The sequence below is a fragment of the Ascaphus truei genome, chromosome 1 (assembly GCF_040206685.1).
Source record: "Ascaphus truei isolate aAscTru1 chromosome 1, aAscTru1.hap1, whole genome shotgun sequence".
NCBI classification, from domain to species: Eukaryota; Metazoa; Chordata; class Amphibia; order Anura; family Ascaphidae; genus Ascaphus; species Ascaphus truei.
The window spans coordinates 342,579,617-342,604,955 of NC_134483.1; the positions used below are offsets into that span (position 1 = coordinate 342,579,617).

Genomic DNA, 25,339 nt, shown 5'->3' on the forward strand with positions numbered 1-25,339 from the left:
ATAGAACAGAAAGAAAGGACTCTGTGTGCATCTAAAGGGAGTGAGTGAACTACCTGCCTCTACCACTTGCCACAGTGTGCAGGAGTCAGAATATTCTCCTTAATTTTATATGAATACCACCACTATCACCAGTCTTAACACACCATACTGTTACAGTATGTTTGTTTTCTTAAGGATGCAATTCACAGCAGTATGCAAAGTACAATATTATTTAATGGTCCACGCACCTGCAATAAAATAATATGTAGGACTTTGTTTTCTTATCCCTAAAATGTGTGCAGCCTGGTTCTTTTCAATGCAATTTGTCACTTTTTTCCATGGACAATCACATAGATTTCACAGATAATTTGTTTTGGATAGGAAGTTTGGGAATCAGTCACATGGAAGATTAATGTAAGGCTGCGGATTAATGTTTGACTTGGAAGTAAATCCTTTTATCAAGTAAAGTATTTCATTGTTACATCTTTTTCTTTTCTTTTTTTATTGTTGAATGAGTGATCAAAACAGGTGGTGGCCCCTGGACATTAAATGAGAAACATTGGAAATGTAGAGTGTGCCTATTTCCAGTCACAGTCATATAAAAAGTATTTCTTGTAAGTAAATAGCTGAAAATGGATACTCACATTCTTGTGGGGAGTTGTTGCTAAATGTCCCAAAGCTTTGAGGAAACGTGTGCTAAGGCATTATCCATGTCTGTTGAACCAGTTTCAGTCTAAGGCGCCTACAGTTTTCAGTAAACTTCGATAAGTGACTTATCGACAGTTTTGAGCACTTTTCGAGCGAGTTTGCATGTGTAGCTATTCAGAGAGCTCGGATAACATGCCAAACTTGCTTGAAAACTGCTTCTTCCCGATCGGTAGCCCTCCCGCTCAGAGAAACTGAGCAGTAGCTCCAAATAAATTCAAACTCACATTTTTTTACAAATTGAGCTATTCAGGCAGGTCCAAGACTCACATCATGGCTGCAACTCTAAGGTTCTGATCTTGGCACCTGAAGGGTGGCGAGATGGTATCCGCGATGTGCATATGAAGCAGAAAATGTATTGTTGCTACATAGAATTGAAGCCAAGGGTCTCACAACGTTTCTGATCTTCATATAGGCTGGGGCCTCCCAAACGCACCCCTGAAGATCTACCTAATTATTTGAACACCCAATTCTAATTATCCTCTTTAATTTAGCTGATAAAACCAGGGTTTCACTTACTTTTTCACATACTCTGACTCTTAATTACTCATAGTTTATCTAATTCATATATCATTTTCTTTCAAAAGACATGGAGTTGGTTAATATAATCCCTATTGGATGTTTAAGAAAAGACTGGTTTTGATTCATGAAGGTTATCATAAACAAACTATGGAATTTCTGTAATTATGATTGTGGTTCACAAACTTTTTCTCACCACTGTATATATACATTGTGTTCAGAAAAAATGAGACTTTTATTTTTCATCATATCATAAAATGTTTCCTGATAAAGGAAGGTCACTATTAGGACTAAAAAAATTGTTGTAAAACAACGTATCATTCAGGAGTTGGAGCAGCTGGATCGTCGTGTTATTGATTATCCAATCAGTGGCGTTCTTGTCTTCAGGCATGCGTTCCAGCAGCAGGAGGGCATTTTGAACACACAAGTTTTTCCTGAACATGGTATATATACAATAGATATACAGATATCCAGCAGTGGATCCACAAAGGATGATGATAGATAGATAGAGCAAATGGAAATATTACTGTATGCTCATTTGTATGTCTTAGACAGGTCTGCAACCCCACCTTTCACCATTATCACCCAGCACACAGCACTTCCACTGCAGCAAGGGATTCTGGGAAATGACATGCAAATGAGCACACAGTGCCACCTTTTTTTTCAAAACCATAAACATGGTTCCCTATAGGCTTAAGCTTGCTGCATGGTCACAGCTTTGAGCATAGCCAGGGTTAAGATGCATAGCCAGTAAACCCACACACAGACAGACTGTTTCGACCTTAATGGGTCTCCTCAGTGTGGGGTTGGTTATACTGGCTAAGCAAAAAAAAAAATAAGCAAGGGATAGGTTTTACCATACTTATTAAGTTATGGTGGGTAAAAAAAAGTGACAAACTCTCCACAGCAAAGCATAGAGCAAATGGAAATATTACTGTATGCTCATTTGCATGTCTTAGACAGGTCTGCAACCCCGCCTTTGACAGCTTTCACAGCTTTGGCATAACCAGGGTTAAGATGCACCAACCCCACACTGAGGAGAACCATTAAGGTCGAAACAGTCTGTCTGTGGGTGGGTTTACTGGCTATGCATCTTAACCCAGGCTATATTGTCTAATTGTCATTAGAAAAGAGGCATCTAAGAGGCGATATGATAACTACATAATATACAAATATATTCATGGTCAATACAAGGAGCTTTCAAAAGAACTATTCGTCCTAAGCGCAATACAAATGACACAGGGTCATCCCTTAAGGTTGGAAGAAAGGAGATTTCACCACTAACAAAGGAAAGGGTTCCTTATAGTAAGGGCAGTTAAAATGTGAAATTCATTAACCACAGAGAATGTGATGGCAGATACAATAAATATCTTCAACAAAAAAAAAGTTGAACATCTTTTTAGAAAGTAAAGGTATACAGGGATACACAAAATAATTTAAACATGGGAAGGATGTTGATTCAGGCCGAAATCTCCAATATTTGGAGTCAGGAAGGAATTAATTTTTCCCTTTTATGAGATATCATTCGATAATGTTTCACTGGGGTTTTTTTTTCTTACCTCTGGATCAATATACTATAAATACAAATATAGGATACGGATCTGCCATCTAAATTGAACATAGGTTGAACTTAATGTATACGTATATCTTTATTTGTATGGCGCCATCCATGTACATAGCACTTCACAGCAATAAAACATGTGACTTAATAATATAACACATAATGGGAATAAGCGCTTCAGACATAAAAGTAACATTATGAAAAGGACTCCCTGCTCCAAAGAGCTTACAATACACGTCTTTTTTCTCAACCTCCTCTTTTATGTAACTGTAGCACCGAGGTAAATTTAAACTCCCTGACCTCCCTCCGCGCTTACCGGGTGGTCGCGGGTGCCGTTGGAGGCAGCGGTGGACCCGCCGGGAGAACGCGAGGGTGGGGGCCAGTGCAGGGAGCAGCGCGAGGTATTGCGGTGCAGGCCGGTTGCCGGGGACGCGATCGGGCCGTCGCTAAGGCCGCGATCGCGTTGCCACCGGCCCGGCGGCTTAAGCAGAGGGCGCCGCCATTGCGCGTTAGCTCGCGCATGCGCAGTAGGCACAAAGTGCAGGGAAGGCCCCAGAGAGATCGCGCGAGGGCAGGACAGGGAAGAGAGAGGTTGAGGCGGCCATTAGGGGTTCGCGCATGCGCAGGGCAAGTGCGCACGCGGCCCCAGTGTTTAGGCAGCCCCCTGGGAACTACAATTCCCAGGAGGCTTAGGGAGACAGGCATCAGGTGCCTGAGTGTGGCCAATAGGGCTGGAGGAAGCTCAGCCCGGGATATAGATACATTTTTCGGGCTTTGCACAGGCAGTCAGGAAGAGGCAGAGGAAGGAGTAGGAAGGGTGTAGGGAGCGAGTGGCTCCTGCACCAGGTAAGGGTTCTCCTTAGGTCCCCAGGCAGGCCCCAATTCCCGGTAAGGGCAGGGGGTAACTGAAAAGGGACGGCCCTAGCTAGGGAGGTTACCCTTAGGTGCGGAAGGTGCAGTTTGGCAGTGCCACAGCGGATAGGGCTGTGCGCACTGGCAAATAGGCACAGCGTGCAAGCAGTGGATTTGCTGCGGGTTCCAGTGAATGGTGTGTATCATTCTGTGTGTGTGTGTTGCTGCATGTGCTGGGCGCAGTGTGTGCAGCGTGTGTGAATACCTGCAGGCTGACAGTGTGAGCTGTGTGTCTGCTGCAGGTGTTAGGAGTAGCGAGTAGCTAGAGTTACAGATAGGCCTGGGTAGCTAGGGGAGGGGGGGGCAGGTTATTGTTCCACAGGCCCTAGGAGTTTCCCCCAAGCCATCCCAGGTTGCGGTTCCTCAGGGACAAGCCCTAGGTTAGGGTTCCTGTCCTGATAGGGTTAGTTAGGGATAGCGGCGGTTGCTGTTCCCATGCGGTTGGTGTTGCCGTGATTCTGTTGCTGTTCCCGGGAAGCGGTGGGACCCTCGTTGGGGTCCACGGAGAGAAGTACCTGGATAGGATCAGACGGACGTCTGACCCTTTTAGAAGTGTGTTGCGGTCCCGAGCATCGGAGTGCTCGGAAGGTACTTCAGTATTATAAGTGCACCAACTGGGCCCTAGCTTAATTTAGTGACTGCGCAGTCACCCACGACCTCCGTAGGAGTACGGGACATTGGGTGTGGGGGATCACAGGACACTGGGTGGGAACACCAGACATTGGGCTGAGGTGATGCGGATAGAGCATCAGGTTATGTTATGTTATGTTATGTGATGTGTGACATGTCGTGTTAGTAAAGTGTTAGTATTTTATCTATGAGTGTTATTGTATTTCTTACCCAGGGCTATCTTTCATAACGGGGATCCTGGGTAAGTGGAGGCGCTGCACCAGGTAATGGTAAGGGTTTCCCCAGGCTCCCAGCTAGCGGAGGCTCAGATCTCCTGGAGCCACAGGTGTTACGCAGTTACCAGTAGTCCCTTAGAGCAGGTGTGTTGAGGAGAATTGGACCGGTTAGACCACGAGGGGCCAATGTGAGATTGGGTGGGTCGGCCGGTTCACAAAAAGGGCTACATTTGGAGGCGCTGCTGAGATATATCAGACCTGGGGTGCCCTGTATTTTTTTTTTTAAATTGTGTCCTATTTTTTTTTCGCCATGGGGAAGCCCTCAAGGCGGAGGAAGCCACGTGCTAAGCTTCCGGCCGCGCGGGAAAATGTTGCCAACAGTTATCCAGGACTGGCGGGAAAACCCGAGCCCCGCCCCCACACTGTGAGTGACTCAGTACCGAGTTTGCAACATTCCCCAAAAGACTGTGCTGCCCCTCCTCTAGAGTCCACCAGGGGGAGGGAGTGTCTTGAGCAGAAATCAGAAATTTCTGTTCCCCCTAAGGAAAGCAAGGGATGCCGAGAAGAACACCCTTGGCTGTATAGCATCATACGGGCCCCCCATTTAGTATTGCCAATGGTGGTATGCCTGTGTGTGTTAAAGGACTGGAAGGTGATGGATGGCTGGATGGGCGGAGCATCTGAGTCACCAGTTGCTCTCACGATGACCGTGGTAGACGGGGAAGAATGCCTGCACGGCCGTCTGAATGAATGTGAGTGTGCCGTTGGTGAGCTGACCCAAGGGCCTAAGTGTCCTGACTGTGCGGCGCAGTTCCTGCAACCCAAACCGCCAGCGGCAGAGGACTCTTTTGCAGAAATGGAGTGTTCCCTCCCCGAGGATGAGAGAGACTGCCAGGGGTTACACCCTGATGTGTATGAGCCCTGGAATTTGCCAGGAATGGAGGTCACGATGCTAATGTGCCCCTGCCTGAGTGAAGCCCTTAAAGATGGAGTCGAACCGTCTCAGTTACAACTAGGTTTCAGGCCAACTGAGGTGGACGGAGAAACGTTTACCCAGTGTTTTGGCCTCAAATGTGGCTGTTCCCGGAGGGAGGCACTGGCGTGGGAGCCCCAATGTCAGTAATGCGGGTCCTGGTTCCTAAAGCCTATCCTGCCCCAGGCGGCGGAACCAGCCGAGGAAGAAGAGGAGGAGCTGGACCTCCCTCCTACAGTAAATGATGCTTGTCCTCAGTTTGTCTTACTTCCAGAGGCCTCCGGGGACCCGTGTGTCCAGACCACTGTTGCAGACCCTCTCAAAGGGGACATGCAAATGGAAGAGCAGAAACCTCTGATGGCGGAACCTGCGGAGAAAGAGGCGCCTGATGGTGCTACCAAGGTGGGTGAAGCCACTACTGATTCGTCCACTTCAGCGATGGAGGTGGTGGAGGGCCCGTGTGCCCAAATGAACTCTTCAGACGCTGAACCGGAGCCGCTGAAGGCGGAGCTCCAGATGTCGGTTCCAGACCCGGTTCCTGAGCAGGAACCACTGATGCCAGAACCACAGATTCCGGAAGGCCAGGGTAAGGTGTTTATACCCCCGCCCATGTGTGATGATTCTAGCGACCAACCGAGCGTGGTGATGCGCCTGCCGGCGGACCACTCCAGTGAGGTCGCCGAGGCAACCACCTCAACTGATGCAGACCATGATGTGGGCCCGTGTGCCCTGCAACGGCCAGTCCGGCCTACCACCGGGGTACCAGCGGTCCCAGGCTAGGGATCAGTACCTGGCGACAGCGATAGGGGTAAGTTGACTGCCCCAGGGGTGTCGGGTGTGAGCTCCCCAGTGATCGTGGAGCCTGGTGACTCCAAAGGTAGAGTCACCCGGGCGATGGGCTCACCCCGTCATCGCGTCCTGGTGGAGGTGTCTCCCCCAGAAGATCTCTGCAGATCATGGAACGAATCCGACCTTATCCAGGGATCCGGTGTAGCGGACCGGAGCGACACATACTCCTGTGAGAGGAGTCTCCAAGCGGGCCTACCCGAAGAAATTGTGGTGTCCACAGAAGAAGTCACCGTTAAAGGGATTGCTGGAGCGGACAAGGACTGTGTTGAGACCGCTCTGGTAGTTGTGGCCTCTCCCAGGTGCGCGATGGAGTGCTATGTTCGCCATGTGGTGGATCGAGGCAAGAGACTGAGCCTCCCTGTCTCCCGTGAGACGAGACCGGAGGATCCGGCAAGGGTCAATACCCAGGACCCCGTACATTTTTTTCTGCGAGAGGGAGAAGGTGGGTTGGTGCAAGGGACAGGTCTTGAGCTCCAAAAGACTCACAGGAGTCAAGGTGGGATACCCTCACCCAGTCTGTTAGGGGCACTCCACTCTGAGACTCAGCTGGCCTCGGGTATCCATGGGAGGATGTTGGGTACAAATGGGGAATTGCTTGTGTTTGATGTACCGGTTACAATGCATTTTCCATTATATAACCCACTGTATGGTTGCTACCCAAGCGAGGGCGTTGGGATTCTGCGAAGGGGAGAATATAGCCCTGAGGTAAATTTAAACTCCCTGACCTCCCTCCGCGCTTACCGGGTGGTCGCGGGTGCCGTCGGAGGCAGCGGTGGACCCGCCGGGAGAACGCGAGGGTGGGGGCCAGTGCAGGGAGCAGCGCGAGGTATTGCGGTGCAGGCCGGTTGCCGGGGACGCGATCGGGCCGTCGCTAAGGCCGCGATCGCGTTGCCACCGGCCCGGCGGCTTAAGCAGAGGGCGCCGCCATTGCGCGTTAGCTCGCGCATGCGCAGTAGGCACAAAGTGCAGGGAAAGCCCCAGAGAGATCGCGCGAGGGCAGGACAGGGAAGAGAGAGGTTGAGGCGGCCATTAGGGGTTCGCGCATGCGCAGGGCAAGTGCGCACGCGGCCCCAGTGTTTAGGCAGCCCCCTGGGAACTACAATTCCCAGGAGGCTTAGGGAGACAGGCATCAGGTGCATGAGTGTGGCCAATAGGGCTGGAGGAAGCTCAGCCCGGGATATAGATACATTTTTCGGGCTTTGCACAGGCAGTCAGGAAGAGGCAGAGGAAGGAGTAGGAAGGGTGTAGGGAGCGAGTGGCTCCTGCACCAGGTAAGGGTTCTCCTTAGGTCCCCAGGCAGGCCCCAATTCCCGGTAAGGGCAGGGGGTAACTGAAAAGGGACGGCCCTAGCTAGGGAGGTTACCCTTAGGTGCGGAAGGTGCAGTTTGGCAGTGCCATAGCGGATAGGGCTGTGCGCACTGGCAAATAGGCACAGCGTGCAAGCAGTGGATTTGCTGCGGGTTCCAGTGAATGGTGTGTATCATTCTGTGTGTGTGTGTTGCTGCATGTGCTGGGCGCAGTGTGTGCAGCGTGTGTGAATACCTGCAGGCTGACAGTGTGAGCTGTGTGTCTGCTGCAGGTGTTAGGAGTAGCGAGTAGCTAGAGTTACAGGTAGGACTGGGTAGCTAGGGGAGGGGGGGGGGGCAGGTTATTGTTCCACAGGCCCTAGGAGTTTCCCCCAAGCCATCCCAGGTTGCGGTTCCTCAGGGACAAGCCCTAGGTTAGGGTTCCTGTCCTGATAGGGTTAGTTAGGGATAGCGGCGGTTGCTGTTCCCATGCGGTTGGTGTTGCCGTGATTCTGTTGCTGTTCCTGGGAAGTGGTGGGACCCTCGTTGGGGTCCACGGAGAGAAGTACCTGGATAGGATCAGACGGACGTATGACCCTTTTAGAAGTGTGTTGCGGTCCCGAGCATCGGAGTGCTCGGAAGGTACTTCAGTATTATAAGTGCACCAACTGGGCCCTAGCTTAATTTAGTGACTGCGCAGTCACCTACGACCTCCGTACGAGTACGCGACATTGGGTGTGGGGGATCACAGGACACTGGGTGGTTACACCAGACATTGGGCTGAGGTGATGCGGATAGAGCATCAGGTTATGTTATGTTATGTTATGTGATGTGTGACATGTCGTGTTAGTAAAGTGTTAGTATTTTATCTATGAGTGTTATTGTATTTCTTACCCAGGGCTATCTTTCATAACGGGGATCCTGGGTAAGTGGAGGCGCTGCACCAGGTAATGGTAAGGGTTTCCCCAGGCTCCCAGCTAGCGGAGGCTCAGATCTCCTGGAGCCACAGGTGTTACGCAGTTACCAGTAGTCCCTTAGAGCAGGTGTGTTGAGGAGAATTGGACCGGTTAGACCACGAGGGGCCAATGTGAGATTGGGTGGGTCGGCCGGTTCACAAAAAGGGCTACATTTGGAGGCGCTGCTGAGATATATCAGACCTGGGGTGCCCTGTATTTTTTTTTTTAAATTGTGTCCTATTTTTGTTTCGCCATGGGGAAGCCCTCAAGGCGGAGGAAGCCACGTGCTAAGCTCCCGGCCACGCGGGAAAATGTTGCCAACAGTTATCCAGGACTGGCGGGAAAACCCGAGCCCCGCCCCCACACTGTGAGTGACTCAGTACCGAGTTTGCAACATTCCCCAAAAGACTGTGCTGCCCCTCCTCTAGAGTCCACCAGGGGGAGGGAGTGTCTTGAGCAGAAATCAGAAATTTCTGTTCCCCCTAAGGAAAGCAAGGGATGCCGAGAAGAACACCCTTGGCTGTATAGCATCATACGGGCCCCCCATTTAGTATTGCCAATGGTGGTATGCCCGTGTGTGTTAAAGGACTGGAAGGTGATGGATGGCTGGATGGGCGGAGCATCTGAGTCACCAGTTGCTCTCACGATGACCGTGGTAGACGGGGAAGAATGCCTGCACGGCCGTCTGAATGAATGTGAGTGTGCCGTTGGTGAGCTGACCCAAGGGCCTAAGTGTCCTGACTGTGCGGCGCAGTTCCTGCAACCCAAACCGCCAGCGGCAGAGGACTCTTTTGCAGAAATGGAGTGTTCCCTCCCCGAGGATGAGAGAGACTGCCAGGGGTTACACCCTGATGTGTATGAGCCCTGGAATTTGCCAGGAATGGAGGTCACGATGCTAATGTGCCCCTGCCTGAGTGAAGCCCTTAAAGATGGAGTCGAACCGTCTCAGTTACAACTAGGTTTCAGCCAACTGAGGTGGACGGAGAAACGTTTACCCAGTGTTTTGGCCTCAAATGTGGCTGTTCCCGGAGGGAGGCACTGGCGTGGGAGCCCCAATGTGAGTGTTGCGGGTCCTGGTTCCTAAAGCCTATCCTGCCCCAGGCGGCGGAACCAGCCGAGGAAGAAGAGGAGGAGCTGGACCTCCCTCCTACAGTAAATGATGCTTGTCCTCAGTTTGTCTTACTTCCAGAGGCCTCCGGGGACCCGTGTGTCCAGACCACTGTTGCAGACCCTCTCAAAGGGGACATGCAAATGGAAGAGCAGAAACCTCTGATGGCGGAACCTGCGGAGAAAGAGGCACCTGATGGTGCTACCAAGGTGGGTGAAGCCGCTACTGATTCGTCCACTTCAGCGATGGAGGTGGTGGAGGGCCCGTGTGCCCAAATGAACTCTTCAGACGCTGAACCGGAGCCGCTGAAGGCGGAGCTCCAGATGTCGGTTCCAGACCCGGTTCCTGAGCAGGAACCACTGATGCCAGAACCACAGATTCCGGAAGGCCAGGGTAAGGTGTTTATACCCCCGCCCATGTGTGATGATTCTAGCGACCAACCGAGCGTGGTGATGCGCCTGCCGGCGGACCACTCCAGTGAGGTCGCCGAGGCAACCACCTCAACTGATGCAGACCATGATGTGGGCCCGTGTGCCCTGCAACGGCCAGTCCGGCCTACCACCGGGGTACCAGCGGTCCCAGGCTTGGGATCAGTACCTGCCGACATCGATAGGGGTAAGTTGACTGCCCCAGGGGTGTCGGGTGTGAGCTCCCCGGTGATCGTGGAGCCTGGTGACTCCAAAGGTAGAGTCACCCGGGCAATGGGCTCACCCCGTCATCGCGTCCTGGTGGAGGTGTCTCCCCCAGAAGATCTCTGCAGATCATGGAACGAATCCGACCTTATCCAGGGATCCGGTGTAGCGGACCGGAGCGACACATACTCCTGTGAGAGGAGTCTCCAAGCGGGCCTACCCGAAGAAGTTGTGGTGTCCACAGAAGAAGTCACCGTTAAAGGGATTGCTGGAGCGGACAAGGACTGTGTTGAGACCGCTCTGGTAGTTGTGGCCTCTCCCAGGTGCGCGATGGAGTGCTATGTTCGCCATGTGGTGGATCGAGGCAAGAGACTGAGCCTCCCTGTCTCCCGTGAGACGAGACCGGAGGATCCGGCAAGGGTCAATACCCAGGACCCCGTACATTTTTTTCTGCGAGAGGGAGAAGGTGGGTTGGTGCAAGGGACAGGTCTTGAGCTCCAAAAGACTCACAGGAGTCAAGGTGGGATACAATCACCCAGTCTGTTACGGGCACTCCACTCTGAGACTCAGCTGGCCTCGGGTATCCATGGGAGGATGTTGGGTACAAATGGGGAATTGCTTGTGTTTGATGTACCGGTTACAATGCATTTTCCATTATATAACCCACTGTATGGTTGCTACCCAAGCGAGGACGTTGGGATTCTGCGAAGGGGAGAATATAGCCCTGAGGTAAATTTAAACTCCCTGACCTCCCTCCGCGCTTACCGGGTGGTCGCGGGTGCCGTCGGAGGCAGCGGTGGACCCGCCGGGAGAATGCGAGGGTGGGGGCCAGTGCAGGGAGCAGCGCGAGGTATTGCGGTGCAGGCCGGTTGCCGGGGACGCGATCGGGCCGTCGCTAAGGCCGCGATCGCGTTGCCACCGGCCCGGCGGCTTAAGCAGAGGGCGCCGCCATTGCGCGTTAGCTCGCGCATGCGCAGTAGGCACAAAGTGCAGGGAAGGCCCCAGAGAGATCGCGCGAGGGCAGGACAGGGAAGAGAGAGGTTGAGGCGGCCATTAGGGGTTCGCGCATGCGCAGGGCAAGTGCGCACGCGGCCCCAGTGTTTAGGCAGCCCCCTGGGAACTACAATTCCCAGGAGGCTTAGGGAGACAGGCATCAGGTGCCTGAGTGTGGCCAATAGGGCTGGAGGAAGCTCAGCCCGGGAATATAGATACATTTCCCGGGCTTTGCACAGGCAGTCAGGAAGAGGCAGAGGAAGGAGTAGGAAGGGTGTAGGGAGCGAGTGGCTCCTGCACCAGGTAAGGGTTCTCCTTAGGTCCCCAGGCAGGCCCCAATTCCCGGTAAGGGCAGGGGGTAACTGAAAAGGGACGGCCCTAGCTAGGGAGGTTACCCTTAGGTGCGGAAGGTGCAGTTTGGCAGTGCCACAGCGGATAGGGCTGTGCGCACTGGCAAATAGGCACAGCGTGCAAGCAGTGGATTTGCTGCGGGTTCCAGTGAATGGTGTGTATCATTCTGTGTGTGTGTGTTGCTGCATGTGCTGGGCGCAGTGTGTGCAGCGTGTGTGAATACCTGCAGGCTGACAGTGTGAGCTGTGTGTCTGCTGCAGGTGTTAGGAGTAGCGAGTAGCTAGAGTTACAGATAGGACTGGGTAGCTAGGGGAGGGGGGGCAGGTTATTGTTCCACAGGCCCTAGGAGTTTCCCCCAAGCCATCCCAGGTTGCGGTTCCTCAGGGACAGGCCCTAGGTTAGGGTTCCTGTCCTGATAGGGTTAGTTAGGGATAGCGGCGGTTGCTGTTCCCATGCGGTTGGTGTTGCCGTGATTCTGTTGCTGTTCCCGGGAAGCGGTGGGACCCTCGTTGGGGTCCACGGAGAGAAGTACCTGGATAGGATCAGACGGACGTCTGACCCTTTTAGAAGTGTGTTGCGGTCCCGAGCATCGGAGTGCTCGGAAGGTACTTCAGTATTATAAGTGCACCAACTGGGCCCTAGCTTAATTTAGTGACTGTGCAGTCACCCACGACCTCCGTAGGAGTACGGGACATTGGGTGTGGGGGATCACAGGACACTGGGTGGGAACACCAGACATTGGGCTGAGGTGATGCGGATAGAGCATCAGGTTATGTTATGTTATGTTATGTGATGTGTGACATGTCGTGTTAGTAAAGTGTTAGTATTTTATCTATGAGTGTTATTGTATTTCTTACCCAGGGCTATCTTTCATAACGGGGATCCTGGGTAAGTGGAGGCGCTGCACCAGGTAATGGTAAGGGTTTCCCCAGGCTCCCAGCTAGCGGAGGCTCAGATCTCCTGGAGCCACAGGTGTTACGCAGTTACCAGTAGTCCCTTAGAGCAGGTGTGTTGAGGGGAATTGGACCGGTTAGACCACGAGGGGCCAATGTGAGATTGGGTGGGTCGGCCGGTTCACAAAAAGGGTTACATAACTATGATTAGTTTTTGTCCCCAAAGCAATGCCTTGAACAGTTCTTCAAGAGTTGCTGGAAAAAGCTTTGGTGACTTGGTGCCTCCCTGCCGGACTCCCTTGCTGAAGGTAGCTTGCTTGTATCTTCATGCAATCTAATGTTTGATGTGGCTTTCTCGTAAATGTTCTTTATAATATCAGTGTACGCTTCTTCACCACTTTGTCTTCTTAATGCATCTAGGACCATTGAGGTGTAGACAGAATCAAATGCTTCTTCATAATCTACGAATCCTAAACGGAGGGGTAAATCGTATTCATTACTTTAGGAAATCACTTCTTATACCAATTGGATGTGGCCCATTGTGTTGTACCCACTGCGAAATCCTACTTGTGCTGTAAATTGGGCAAAATATAGGATCTGTTGTTGCCAATTAATGTGTATCTTTGTAAAATATTGGAAGTATCCTTTGTCTCTTTATCTCTTTTCTTGTGTATGAGGATAACTGTGGCATTACTCTATTGTTCTGGAATTTTCCTGTTCTTTAAGCAGTATGTAAAGAGTTTTGCAAAGATTTTCTCTACTTCTTCCCCAGCGTCTTTCAAGATTTAAATTGTAATTCCATCTTCCCCGTGAGCCTTCCTATTCTTCATGGATTTTATTGCTTTTGCCACTTCTTTTGTATGGACGCATGGTACGTCATTGGTAGTTTCTTATTGCTCATCTCTGCTGGATTATGCACTTTGTTATCGTTATTCTCGTACAATTTCATGTCCTTCACTCTCTTTATGATAAGTGCTCTGTCTTTTATTGTTGATCCATCATCTTGTTTGAGTGCAATGATTTGCTTCTTCCCAATCATAAGTCACTACTTTGTCTTCTTTAAGCTTTTCTTATCTTTGATAGTCTGCTTCACATGTCACAGATACACTTTCTTACAGCTTCAGTAATACGTTTGTGGATCGTTTTGCAGTTCTGCATGTTCAATTCTTGTTTTTGCTTCTTTGGATTGCTTAATTTCTTGTCGTCGCCTCATTAACTGTTTTGTCTCATCAGATATCAACAAATTTGGTACATATGATGCAGTTTTGGGGAAAATTGGTGCATCAATGTTAGTATAGTCCAAAAACCTGGTTCAGCCCACACTTGGTTTAACCTACACTTGGTATAACCAGACACTATAGTACACACATGGCAGAGCCCACACTTGGTTTAGCCTAAACTTGGTATAACCCACATTATACTACACTTGGTATAACCCACATTATACTACACTTGGTATAACCCACATTATACTACACTTGTTATAGCCCACAGTATAGTACATGCTTGGTATAATCCACACTGTAGTACACACTTAGTATAGCCCACAGTATAGTGCACACATGGTATAACCCACACTGTAGTACACACTTAGTATAGCCCACAGTATAGTGCACACATGGTATAACCCACACTGTAGTACACACTTAGTATAGCCCACAGTATAGTGCACACATGGTATAACCCACACTTAGTACACACTTAGTATAGCCCGCAGTATAGTACACACTTGGTATAACCCACACTATACAAAAAGTACGGTGTTACAGACAGCACTCCTAAGTAGAATATAGAGTTATAAAATGACGGTGCACGGGAACAATAGGAGGGACCCTTTACCCTTCCAAATCTATAAGGCAACAAAGGAAATGTTCCCAGAGTGCTGGGGACTTTACCCTTTGTAACCCACACTATAGTACACACTTGGTATAGCCCACACTATAGTACACACTTGGTATACTCCACACTAAAGTACACACTTGGTATAGCCCACACTATATTACACACATGGCATAGTTCACACTATAATACACACTTGGTATAACACACACTATAGTAAACACATGGCATAGTTCACACTATAATACACACTTGGTATAACACACACTAAAGTACACACTTGGTATAGCCCACACTATAGTACACACATGGCATAGTTCACACTATAGTACACACTTGGTATAGCCCACACTATAGTACACACATGGCATAGTTCACACTATAATACACACTTGGTATAACACACACTATAGTACACACTTTGTATAACACAAACTTTTAAAGGCTTTACAATAGTTTTAAATAAACTTACATTACCTTATTCTGTAAGGTGTGATAAGCGCATATGACTTACTGTGGCAGGAAATGCCCCATGCGATAGCACCTCATCTGCACTTATCACACCATACAGAATAAGGGCCATAGTGTCTTGAAATCAAGAGCAGAACCGCAATTTTTTCATTGGCAGTTAGACGAATATTTGCAATGCAATGCTGATCCCTTCGGATAGAAAGTCATATGAAAGATTTGTAACAATACAAAGCAAGGCAGTTTCACGTATGTTTATCGTCAGTGGTCATCCCATAACATTACTGTATGTGCAGTCTTGATCCTTATTCACTCTTTGGAACAAAACAGACTCATCTGTTATAACCTCCAGTTCTTAGTCAGTTTTGGTCTTTGGGCCTTCGTAGTTTGCCAGTAGTAAATATAAAGCAGGTGCATGACACACAAGGAGGAACATTCTACCTAAGCAGAGCCCAAGAATAGGAAACCCAGCTTTTTCCTGGGGTGAGAACTGCGGTAATGTTCACAATGCTCTGGGCTCACTCTGCCTCTCACCATACTATATAGGGGCCATAGCTTATGAGTTTAGAGCTGATGAGATCATTTCACTTGCCTTTATTGGCAGCTTAACTGTACTATTACAGTATGTAGGTTTCTATAGAATAATTTTTTTTTTCATATACTTTGTCAGTTGGTGTCTTCACTGTAAATATTAAGAGCTGAGACTGCAGTGTGGATCCTACAGTTAATGGCTAGATATCAATTAGGTGTAATAACTGTACCTTCCATCATGTATGTTAATACCTGCACTTTGGTTGCCTCAGATTTTTCACCCTCATAACGTTCCTTGTAATAAGATATACCTGTCAAAAAACATTGAAATATAGTTATAACTTAACTACTTTAGTCAGAAACCTACACTATCACTGGATATTTGAAGCACTGTTTACATTTTTGTACAAAGTCATAATTATGATAACAAGCTGGCAAAATCCAAGTCTGACCCAGACTTGTTCCATAATTATTGAAAGAAACAATTCATAAGATTCAGTATATCTTAAATCATGTCATATTATTCCATTGTGGTTTGCCTAACTAACAAATAATTATTTATTTCTGATTTATTGTTCTGTCAGGTATCACCTACTGGCTAGTTACTTTCCACCATATTGTTCTGATTACCGGACTTTTAAAATATAGTATATTTATTTGTGTGTGTGTGTGTGTGTGTGTGTGTGTGTGTGTGTGTGTGTGTGTGTGTGTATATATATATATATTCGCAGTTGTGTGAAAAAGAAAGTGCACCCTCTTTGAATTCTATGGTTTTACATATCAGGACATAATAACAATCATCTGTTCCTTAGCAGGTCTTAAAATCAGGTAAATACAACCGCAGATGAACAGCAACACATGACATATTACACCGTGTCATGATTTATTTAACAAAAATAAAGCCAAAATGGAGAAGCTATGTGTGAAAAACTAAGTACACCCTTACTGCTTCCATAGGAATTAAGATGCTAAGTAGCAGACAGGTGCTGCTAATCAAATGCCCTTGATTAATTGATCATCCGCAAGTGTGACCACCTCTATAAAAGCCGAAGTTTTAGCAGTTTGCTGGTCAGGAGCATTCAGGTCTATGTTAACACAATGCCAAGGAGGAAAGACATCAGCAATGATCTTAGAGAAGCAATTGTTGCTGCCCATCAATCTGGGAAGGGTTATAAGGCCATTTTCAAACAATTTAAAGTCCATCATTCTACAGTGAGAAAGTTTATTCAAAAGTGGAAAACATTCAAGACAGTTGCCAATCTTCCCAGGAGTGGACGTCCCAGCAAATTCACCCCAAGGTCAGACTGTGCAATGCTCAGAGAAATTGCAAAAAACCCAAGAGTTACATCTCAGACTCTACAGGCCTCAGTTAGCCTGTTAAATGTTAAAGTTCATGACAGTACAATTAGAAAAAGACTGAACAAGTATGGTTTGTTTGGAAGGGTTGCCAGGAGAAAGCCTCTTCTCTCTAAAAAGAACATGGCAGCACGGCTTAGGTTTGCAAAGTTGCATCTGAACAAACCACAAGACTTCTAGCCCAATGTCCTTTGGACAGACGAGACCAAAGTGGAGATGTTTGGCCATAATGAACAGCGCCACGTTTGGAGAAAATCAAACACAGCATATCAGCACAAACACGTCATAGCGACTGTCAAGCACGGTGGTGGAGGGGTGATGATTTGGGCTTGTTTTGCAGCCACAGGACCTGGGAACCTTGCAGTCATTGAGTCGACCATGAACTCCTCTGTATACCAAAGTATTCTAGAGTCAAATGTGAGGCCATCTGTCCGACAGCTAAAATTTGGCCGAAATTGGATCATGCAACAGGACAATGATTCCAAGCACACCAGCAAATCTACACTAGAATGGCTGAAAAAGAAAAGAATCAAGGTGTTGAAATGGCCCAGTCAAAGTCCAGACCTCAACCCGATTGAAATGCTGTGGCTGGACCTTAAGAGAGCTGTGCATAAACAAATGCCGACAAACCTCAAAGAACTGAAGCAACGTTGTAAAGAAGAGTGGGCCAAAATTCCTCCACGACGATGTGAGAGACTGATAAAGTCATACAGAAAACAATTATTTGAATTTATTGCTGCTAAAGGTGGTTCTACAAGCTATTGACTCATAAGGTATACTTAGTTTTTCACACATGGCTTCTCCATTTTGGCTTTATTTTTGTTAAATAAATCATGACGTAATATGTCATGTGTTGTTGTTCATCTGAGGTTGTGTTTACCTCATTTTACGACCTGCTAAGGAACAGATGATTGGTATTATGTCCTGATATGTAAACCACAGAATTCAAAGCGGGTGTACTTTCTTTTTCACGCACTGTACAGTATATACAGTACAGTATATTACTTATGAGCACATTCACATGTCTTAGACAGGTCTGCAACCCTGTTTTTCGCCATTATCACCTAGCATGCAGAGCTTCCACTGCAGCAAGGGATTCTGGGAGATGACATGCAAATGAGCACACAGCGCCAGTACAACCAACCTCACACTGATGAGACCCACAAGGTCGAAACAGTCTGTCTGTGAGTGGGTTTATTGACTTTGCATCTCATCCCAGGCTATGTTTAAAAGCTGTTTTTAAAGCTGCATTCAATGGCTTAAGGGTTTTCCATGTAATGTGGTCTTGAGACAAAAGGTGGCACTGTGTGCTCATTTGCATGTCATTTCTCAGAATCCCTTGCTGCAGTGGAAGCTCTGTATGCTAAGTGATACTGCATAAACTGCTGTGCATACTAAGATAAATACACTACATACAGTCAAACAAAGAGTTGTACAGGGAATCAGAAAAAATGTCTCAACATAAATCTGATTCGTTTCTTGGCCAGGAATTTATACATGTTTAAGCTGTGTGCTCATTTGTATGTCATTTCCCAGAATCCCTGGCTGCAGTGGAAGCACTGTATGCTAAGAGATAATGGTGAAAAGCAGGGTTGCAGACCTGTCTGAGACGTGTGAATGTGCTCACAAGTGATATTTTTTCTTTGCTAAGCCAAAGACAAAAGTTATTTCTTATAGCTATAGCCAGTGTTCGACAAACCAATACATTTGCTCGCCCCGGGCGAGTGGATTTAACCCCCGGGCATGTAAATATTGGCCCAAGCAGCACATGTTTGGTACTAGGTGGCGAGTAGATTTTTTTGTGTGGCGAGTAAATTTTTTGGTGATTTGTCAACCCCTGGCTATAGCTATGCTTTTCTTAATCCAGAAATTAGAGTATTTTGTAATTATATACATATATTATTTTTACAGGGGCAACCTGGACCTCAAGTAAGTGCAAATTAGGGGTTTTCCTTTGTAACGGGTATTCCCCCCCACCCAATCGCATATATGGCGTATGTAAGGGGAACCTATATGTTACCAGGTGTTGTGCAGTATACCTGTCAGGCTCACAGGAGGTCTGAGCCTCCGCTAGTGAGAGCCTGGGGTGAATCCTCTGGAACGATCTTCTAATTACAACGCCTCCACCTGTGCAGGATTCTAGGAGTGTAGAATGCCCCGTACACAGGACCCACATATATGAACCACATACACCAAGGTATATATAACACAGGTTTACTATATGGGCAGATAAACCACAATACACATGCATCAACAATATGACATCAACAGTACATAACTTCAGTGTCACCCAGTAACACTACTAAACACAACTATCCACACACCTCGCAGGGCCTTAACCCCACACAGTATTCCCAAAGTCCTTGTACCCAAAGTCCCAAGAGTCCCACAACCCCACCCAAGTGTGGGACAGCGCTGCCCACTAAGATGAAGTGTGTAGGTGGTGCACTTAGTGACTTGGATAATACCTGCCCGGTGCTCCTGCTACTGGGTGCGCAGATGACCTTTACTTGGAATCCCTTGCTCCAGGAGATGATCCAAGATGCCTCCGCCTCAACGGTGGGTGGCTCCTGCATGGAGTGATCCACCTTTATAATGTCTCTTATCCTTGCTAACGCAGAGGATGTTTCACCTTTACAGCAATTCACCTTCACAGCAATTGCCAGGATAGTTACGTTTCCTGGCTGGACCCTCACTTGTCTAGGTTCTACAGGACGCTGTCCCTAGTCTAAGGGGAGTCCCTGTAGTAACCACAAGCTGAGGTGAGTAGGGTCTAGCTGGGGCCTAAGGGGAGACTTCTGGCCTAGTGCATGAGGCTACTTTCCTCCCCGCACAAACACACACTCCCCTCTCTGTGTCCCAGCTCCTAACTGACAATCCCTGTCTTCACACAACATTGTTGCAACTTTGCAGCATGAGAAATTGTGAGCCTTATTGGCTGTCTGGCTGCCTGTGACCAGGGTGAAAGTGCAGTCCTCAGAGGCTGCTGGGAATTGTAGTCCTTGGTGGCTCTCTTTAACATTGGGGCCGCGTGCTTGCTGTGTAATGGCCGCCGCCGCTGCTAACTGCGCATGTGCGAACTGGGGGATGTCCCTGACTATGGAGCGCCTCTTCTCACTCCCTATAATGGCTGCTGTATCGCATCTGGGGCTATACTGCACGTGTGCGAGCTTCCCCGCATGTGCGAACGCACACAAGATGGCGGCGCTCTGTAGCTGATGTCGCCGGGAGCCCCCGGTGACGCGATCACCCCTGCAACTGCCCTCACGCTGTCGCAGGTAAGAGAGAGAGAACCGAATGTCTGGGGAGCCAGTGGGGACCTGGCTACACATATATTGGAGTATGGTGTGCTTATATTTAAGTATTATACTGTACCTTTTCCTGGGGCTATATTAATCAAGATTATTGTTACCTTACTGTTTACCTTCTGCATGGCAAGTGGTTACAAAAATACCATTTATAAATCAAATAACAAAGCAGTAATAAAAAGAGATGAAAATGAATGACATATTAAAACAGCCACCCCCTATGCAATGCATTTAGGTATGTGTAAATGATACAAACAAAATTATCAATAGTGGCGCTCTAGAATAACCAAATAAAATACAACCTGCCTAAACCCCCAACATACTACATGTGATAAACAGTGTGATCAACAGTGTAATACAAAATATAAAAGTGATACCAATACAAACAAATATGGATGCCGCTATAACCCAGTGGAGGATCCTTCTCACGATCCCATGTAGATAGAAGTGGTGTAAGTCATCGGGAAGCGCAAGCCATGGAAAACAGAAAAAAGGTCTGATGGTGCAGTACACGTGATAATTCGTGCGTTAATATATTGATAAAGGTCTGTGTGCAAAATACTCACAAACATATAGTGAGTGCTGTTCACAAAAAGGTATCTTTAAATCTCAGCCCACCAAGGATGATTAACACCAAGAGCTTCTGGAGACCTTATATATAAAAAGAAACGGACATAGTGCAGACTGGAAGGACAATTTATAAAAGCAGGTAAGTGGTAAGGGATACACTCACATGGTAGTAGATTTAAAAAAGCATTTAGATCCTGCGATCTGGATCCCGGCAAACGAGGCGTGTGCTCTCTGCCTCCCCTGTGTATCGGCGTGCGTGAGACGTGACACGGTGACACGCACGCCGATACACAGGGGAGGCAGAGAGCACACGCCTCGTTTGCCGGGATCCAGATCGCAGGATCTAAATGCTTTTTTAAATCTACTACCATGTGAGTGTATCCCTTACCACTTACCTGCTTTTATAAATTGTCCTTCCAGTCTGCACTATGTCCGTTTCTTTTTATATATAAGGTCTCCAGAAGCTCTTGGTGTTAATCATCCTTGGTGGGCTGAGATTTAAAGATACCTTTTTGTGAACAGCACTCACTATATGTTTGTGAGTATTTTGCACACAGACCTTTATCAATATATTAACTCACGAATTATCACGTGTACTGCACCATCAGGTATGTGTAAATACCATTATGGTGCAACCATGTTTCCAACGCACAACCAGTTTTAATGAAGATGAAAGAGGTACTGATAATAGCTTGTTTGGCTTCTGGGACTTGTAATGGAATATCCTGCGGTCATTTAAATCTGTTCTTGGCATCCAGTATTCTGTGGCATGATTTTCGGGCATTGATCTCTCTGGAAGGGAGAATTAACAACATTTTGGAAAACTGGGTTCAAAAGGTTGAACCCAAAGCTGTGCAGAACTTAGTTTTGAATCATTAAACAGAAAGACGTGCAAACTTTTGAAAATGTTGACAACATTTTAAAGGAGCAATCCAAGCAGGCCGTTTTTTTAATGTATTTTATTATTATTTTACATACAGTAGGTTTGAAGCAGGTGGGTCTCAAAAGCTGACCCCCATTAATTTCAGCTCTGGGGACCCCCTGCTCCCCGAGATATAGACCTCCAAAGGAGATGCCGATATCTCTGCAAAGTTTAAAGCTCCCGCGTCGCGCGGGCCAATAGGAAGTCGCACTGGATGACATCACAGCTTCCTATTGGCCCGCAGGACACAGCAGCTTCGAAATGCCCCCAGCTGGTGAGCCGGAACGGCTACCAGCATCCTCTACAGAGGTCAGTATCTTCGGAATCATAGGGTCCCCGGAGCTGAAATTTAATGGGGTTAAGCTCTGGAGATTCCCTGCTTCCAACCTATGTAAAAGCATAATAATAAAAAGGGGGGGGGAGTGGAAATGGCCTGCTTGGATTGCCGCTTTAAAAGATTTTCCTGATTCTTTTTCATAATTAAAAAAAAAAAAAAAAAAAACAATTGAATTCAGGCAAAAACAAAACACAATTTTTTTTAGAACTAAAACCAAAACACCAGTGCAAATCGTTAGTATTTATAGAACAAAGGACAGTCATTTACAATACAATTCCTTGAAAAGCTTGGAAGACAAAGAATGCATTAAAAGCCAGTTCTACCTAGCAATTAGTGAGAAGCTAAATAGACCGCTTGAATAATAAGCTGTAACATTCATTATTTACAAGCGCTGAAGTCACAAGCTGCCAAACTTGAGATGCTGCTGTATGTCTTTTTAGCCGTGCTAATTTTCTGTGCTTGGATTTACTCATTCCATTTTATTTTACAGCATATGATGTATTTGCATACTTTAAACAACACATTTCTTCTAACTGCTTTGTATATATTTTCTGGGGTTTTTTTTATTGCTCTGGTTTATTTTTCTAATTTTTTTTACAGTAAATGTTTACATTTGGTAGATGAATTACTCCATCTGAATCACTCATGATCCTATGATTTTTCATCATTTTATTGTATTCTAGTAGTAGGCAGGACTCAAAACTGGTGTTGTATACAGCTTACTCACTGTCAGAATCTGGAACACAGACAAACTGCAACTGAGTGTCTCTCGTTTTCTCTTCATCTCAGTATGGTTCATACAGTACCTCATGTTCAATTGCTGCACGTATGAGCTGGAGTGCTGTCTTGTCTGCTGCAACTGGATTGTGAGTGTATCACGTGGTATATCTCACAATCCCCTTAATTACTATAGTGGTTACTAACCGCTAAGGTGATGAAGGGGTTAGGGGCCATTAGATTGTATATTTTATTGTTGTGTTCCTGCCAACGGAGGACAAGGACGGGGAGGAATACGAGGACGGCCTTCATCTAGGCGAGGGGTAAGTAGAAGTTTTATTTACTTTATACTAGCTGGATAATGTTTTATTTTGAATAGGCAAATGCACTATTACCCAGATATGACTAGAAAAAGGATGGTGTGATTAGCGCTAAAAAATATATTACAGTGCAGTGCAAATATTACAACAAGTGGTTAATACAATAATAATGTAAGGCTACCAGGGAAACTAACCCAAACACAGTTAGTGATAGACAAAGGAAACAATACAGACCGGCGCCTTAAAGTCCAAATGGGAGAGTATAGAGTTCAAATTGGTGAATTGGAGTGTCCAGCAAATGTTGCTTTGATCCAGTTGTCAACAGGTTCCTCAGCATCAGGATTAGTTTAAATCATGCAGGGGAGACAAAAGGACAAGATCATAGTGTGACACTGTATAACTATACCAATATACACACACATATAGACAGACTGACATACATACACAAGACAACACTAAACAAAGACAATTAAGCTGACTAATATTATAAATGATTTAATGAACACAATAAAATGAATAGCAGCTGTCTAGTGACGAGGAGGTCTGGGATCCGGTGTGTAAAAACCGGAATCCTACTTACAGCAAGTCCCCAGAATAAATGCAGGTGGGGATGGTGTAAACGTCCAGCAGGTGATGTTGGAGGACGTGTGCCACGTGTAGCCCTCAGGAGTTTCCTATGCTGTCGGCTGGTAATGGAGGCACTTCCTCCTCTCCTCGTGGAGTCCTCCAACCGCGCCGGAAGTGCGTCACAGCGGGCGGGACGATCTATCAGATCTTACTGCCGATTGCACCTCCTATAGCCTGCAACTCTGGAAACTGTTTGGAAGGTCTGCTCCTCTCACAGTACAGCTGTGGAATGCTTCTCAATAGCCCAACGCGTTTCGTGCGCATGCGCACTTCTTCAGGGGTGGATGAGCTCAGTACATGGTGAATTTAAATACAGACAGGTCACATTTCATTGGTTCCATACACTGTCACTCATAGTTCTTATATGCAACTCGTGATTGGATGTGCTGCCTGTCAATCATGTACTGTGTACAAGTCAGCTAAAACATACAGAAAAACAACATATATACGAATATGACAAACATACAAGATATATAAAAATACACAAATACACAACCATTACTAATGATCTTGCTTACTACATATTATGCATCAGAGTATAACAGCTAATATAATATATACACATCATAGAGTTAATTGTATAAAATATACCACATTGATGTACCATCATCTGCACGCTGGTGGCTCCTATGATTGCAACATATCTCAATTGCTAAAAGACCCAGGTCTGTGGAACGGCGATGGGCACGAGGTTTGCCCCGAGTTATGCTAATATATTTATGGACAGTTGGGAAGAAGATTATATTTGGAACAACTGTCCACTCGGGTGCTACCTCGTGCTCTGGCGTTGTTTCATAGATGACGTTATATTTGTTTGGTCTGGCAGCCAGGTACAGCTTGAGTCGTTTTTTATATATTTAAATTCGAACGATAGGGATTTGAGATTTACATTCAACCACCATAAGGAACATATAGAATTTTTAGACCTCGAAATTTATATCAGTAACAATAAAATAGAAACCAAAACATTTTTCAAGTCTGTCCAGGCTAATAATTATCTTAGGGCAGACAGCCAGCATAACCCTAGCTGGATCCGGAATATTCCTAAGGGTCAGCTCACTCGCCTTAAGCGCAACTGTTCAAATTCAGAGGAGTTTGTGCTCCAGGCGACTGAGCTTAAAGATAAATTCCGCGATAGAAGTTACCCAGAGCATCTATTAGAGGCAGCATCTATACAGGTTGAGAAAATTGAGAGAGACACATTACTTGAATATAAAGATAAAAATAAAAACCAATTGAATCAAAATAACGATGTCTCTTTTATAACGCAGTACAATGAGATGGCGCCAAAAATTCGCCAAATCTTTAACAAACATTGGCCCATGCTACTATGCGATACCACTCTAGCCAAATGTCTCCCGGAGAAACCGAAAATAATTTTCACAAAAGCACCAAACATTAAAATGCGCATAGCACCTAGTTGTCCATTGGACAATTCAGAACCAAATTCAAACAGCAAAAGAAAGTTTTTTTTTAAATGTACTAAATGTACGGCTTGTTCATTTAGCAGCACTACAAATATTTTTAAATCCAATGTAACAGAAAAAATATATAACATCAAAACACCAATAAATTGTGATTACACATTTGTAATATATCTGCTGCAGTGCCCTTGTGGCCTGCAATATGTAGGTAGAACAGGAAGATGTTATAAAAGAAGAGTGTATGAACACATTTACAATATAAAAAGAGGTTTAAATACACACAGTGTGTCACACCATTTTGACATATATCACAATAGGAATCCAATTGGTCTAAAATGTCAAGCCATTGAAACAGTAC

At 46.6% G+C, this 25,339-nt stretch overlaps 1 protein-coding gene across 1 annotated transcript in view; it reads left to right on the plus strand.

The window, feature by feature from the left end:
• COL25A1 (collagen type XXV alpha 1 chain) overlaps positions 1-25,339 on the plus strand; it is a 469,301-nt gene that overhangs the window by 271,151 nt on the left and 172,811 nt on the right. The window contains exon 5 of the mRNA XM_075608347.1: positions 18,668-18,685. Within this exon, the coding sequence (XP_075464462.1) occupies positions 18,668-18,685 (18 nt within the window). The remainder of the gene's footprint in view (positions 1-18,667; positions 18,686-25,339) is intronic.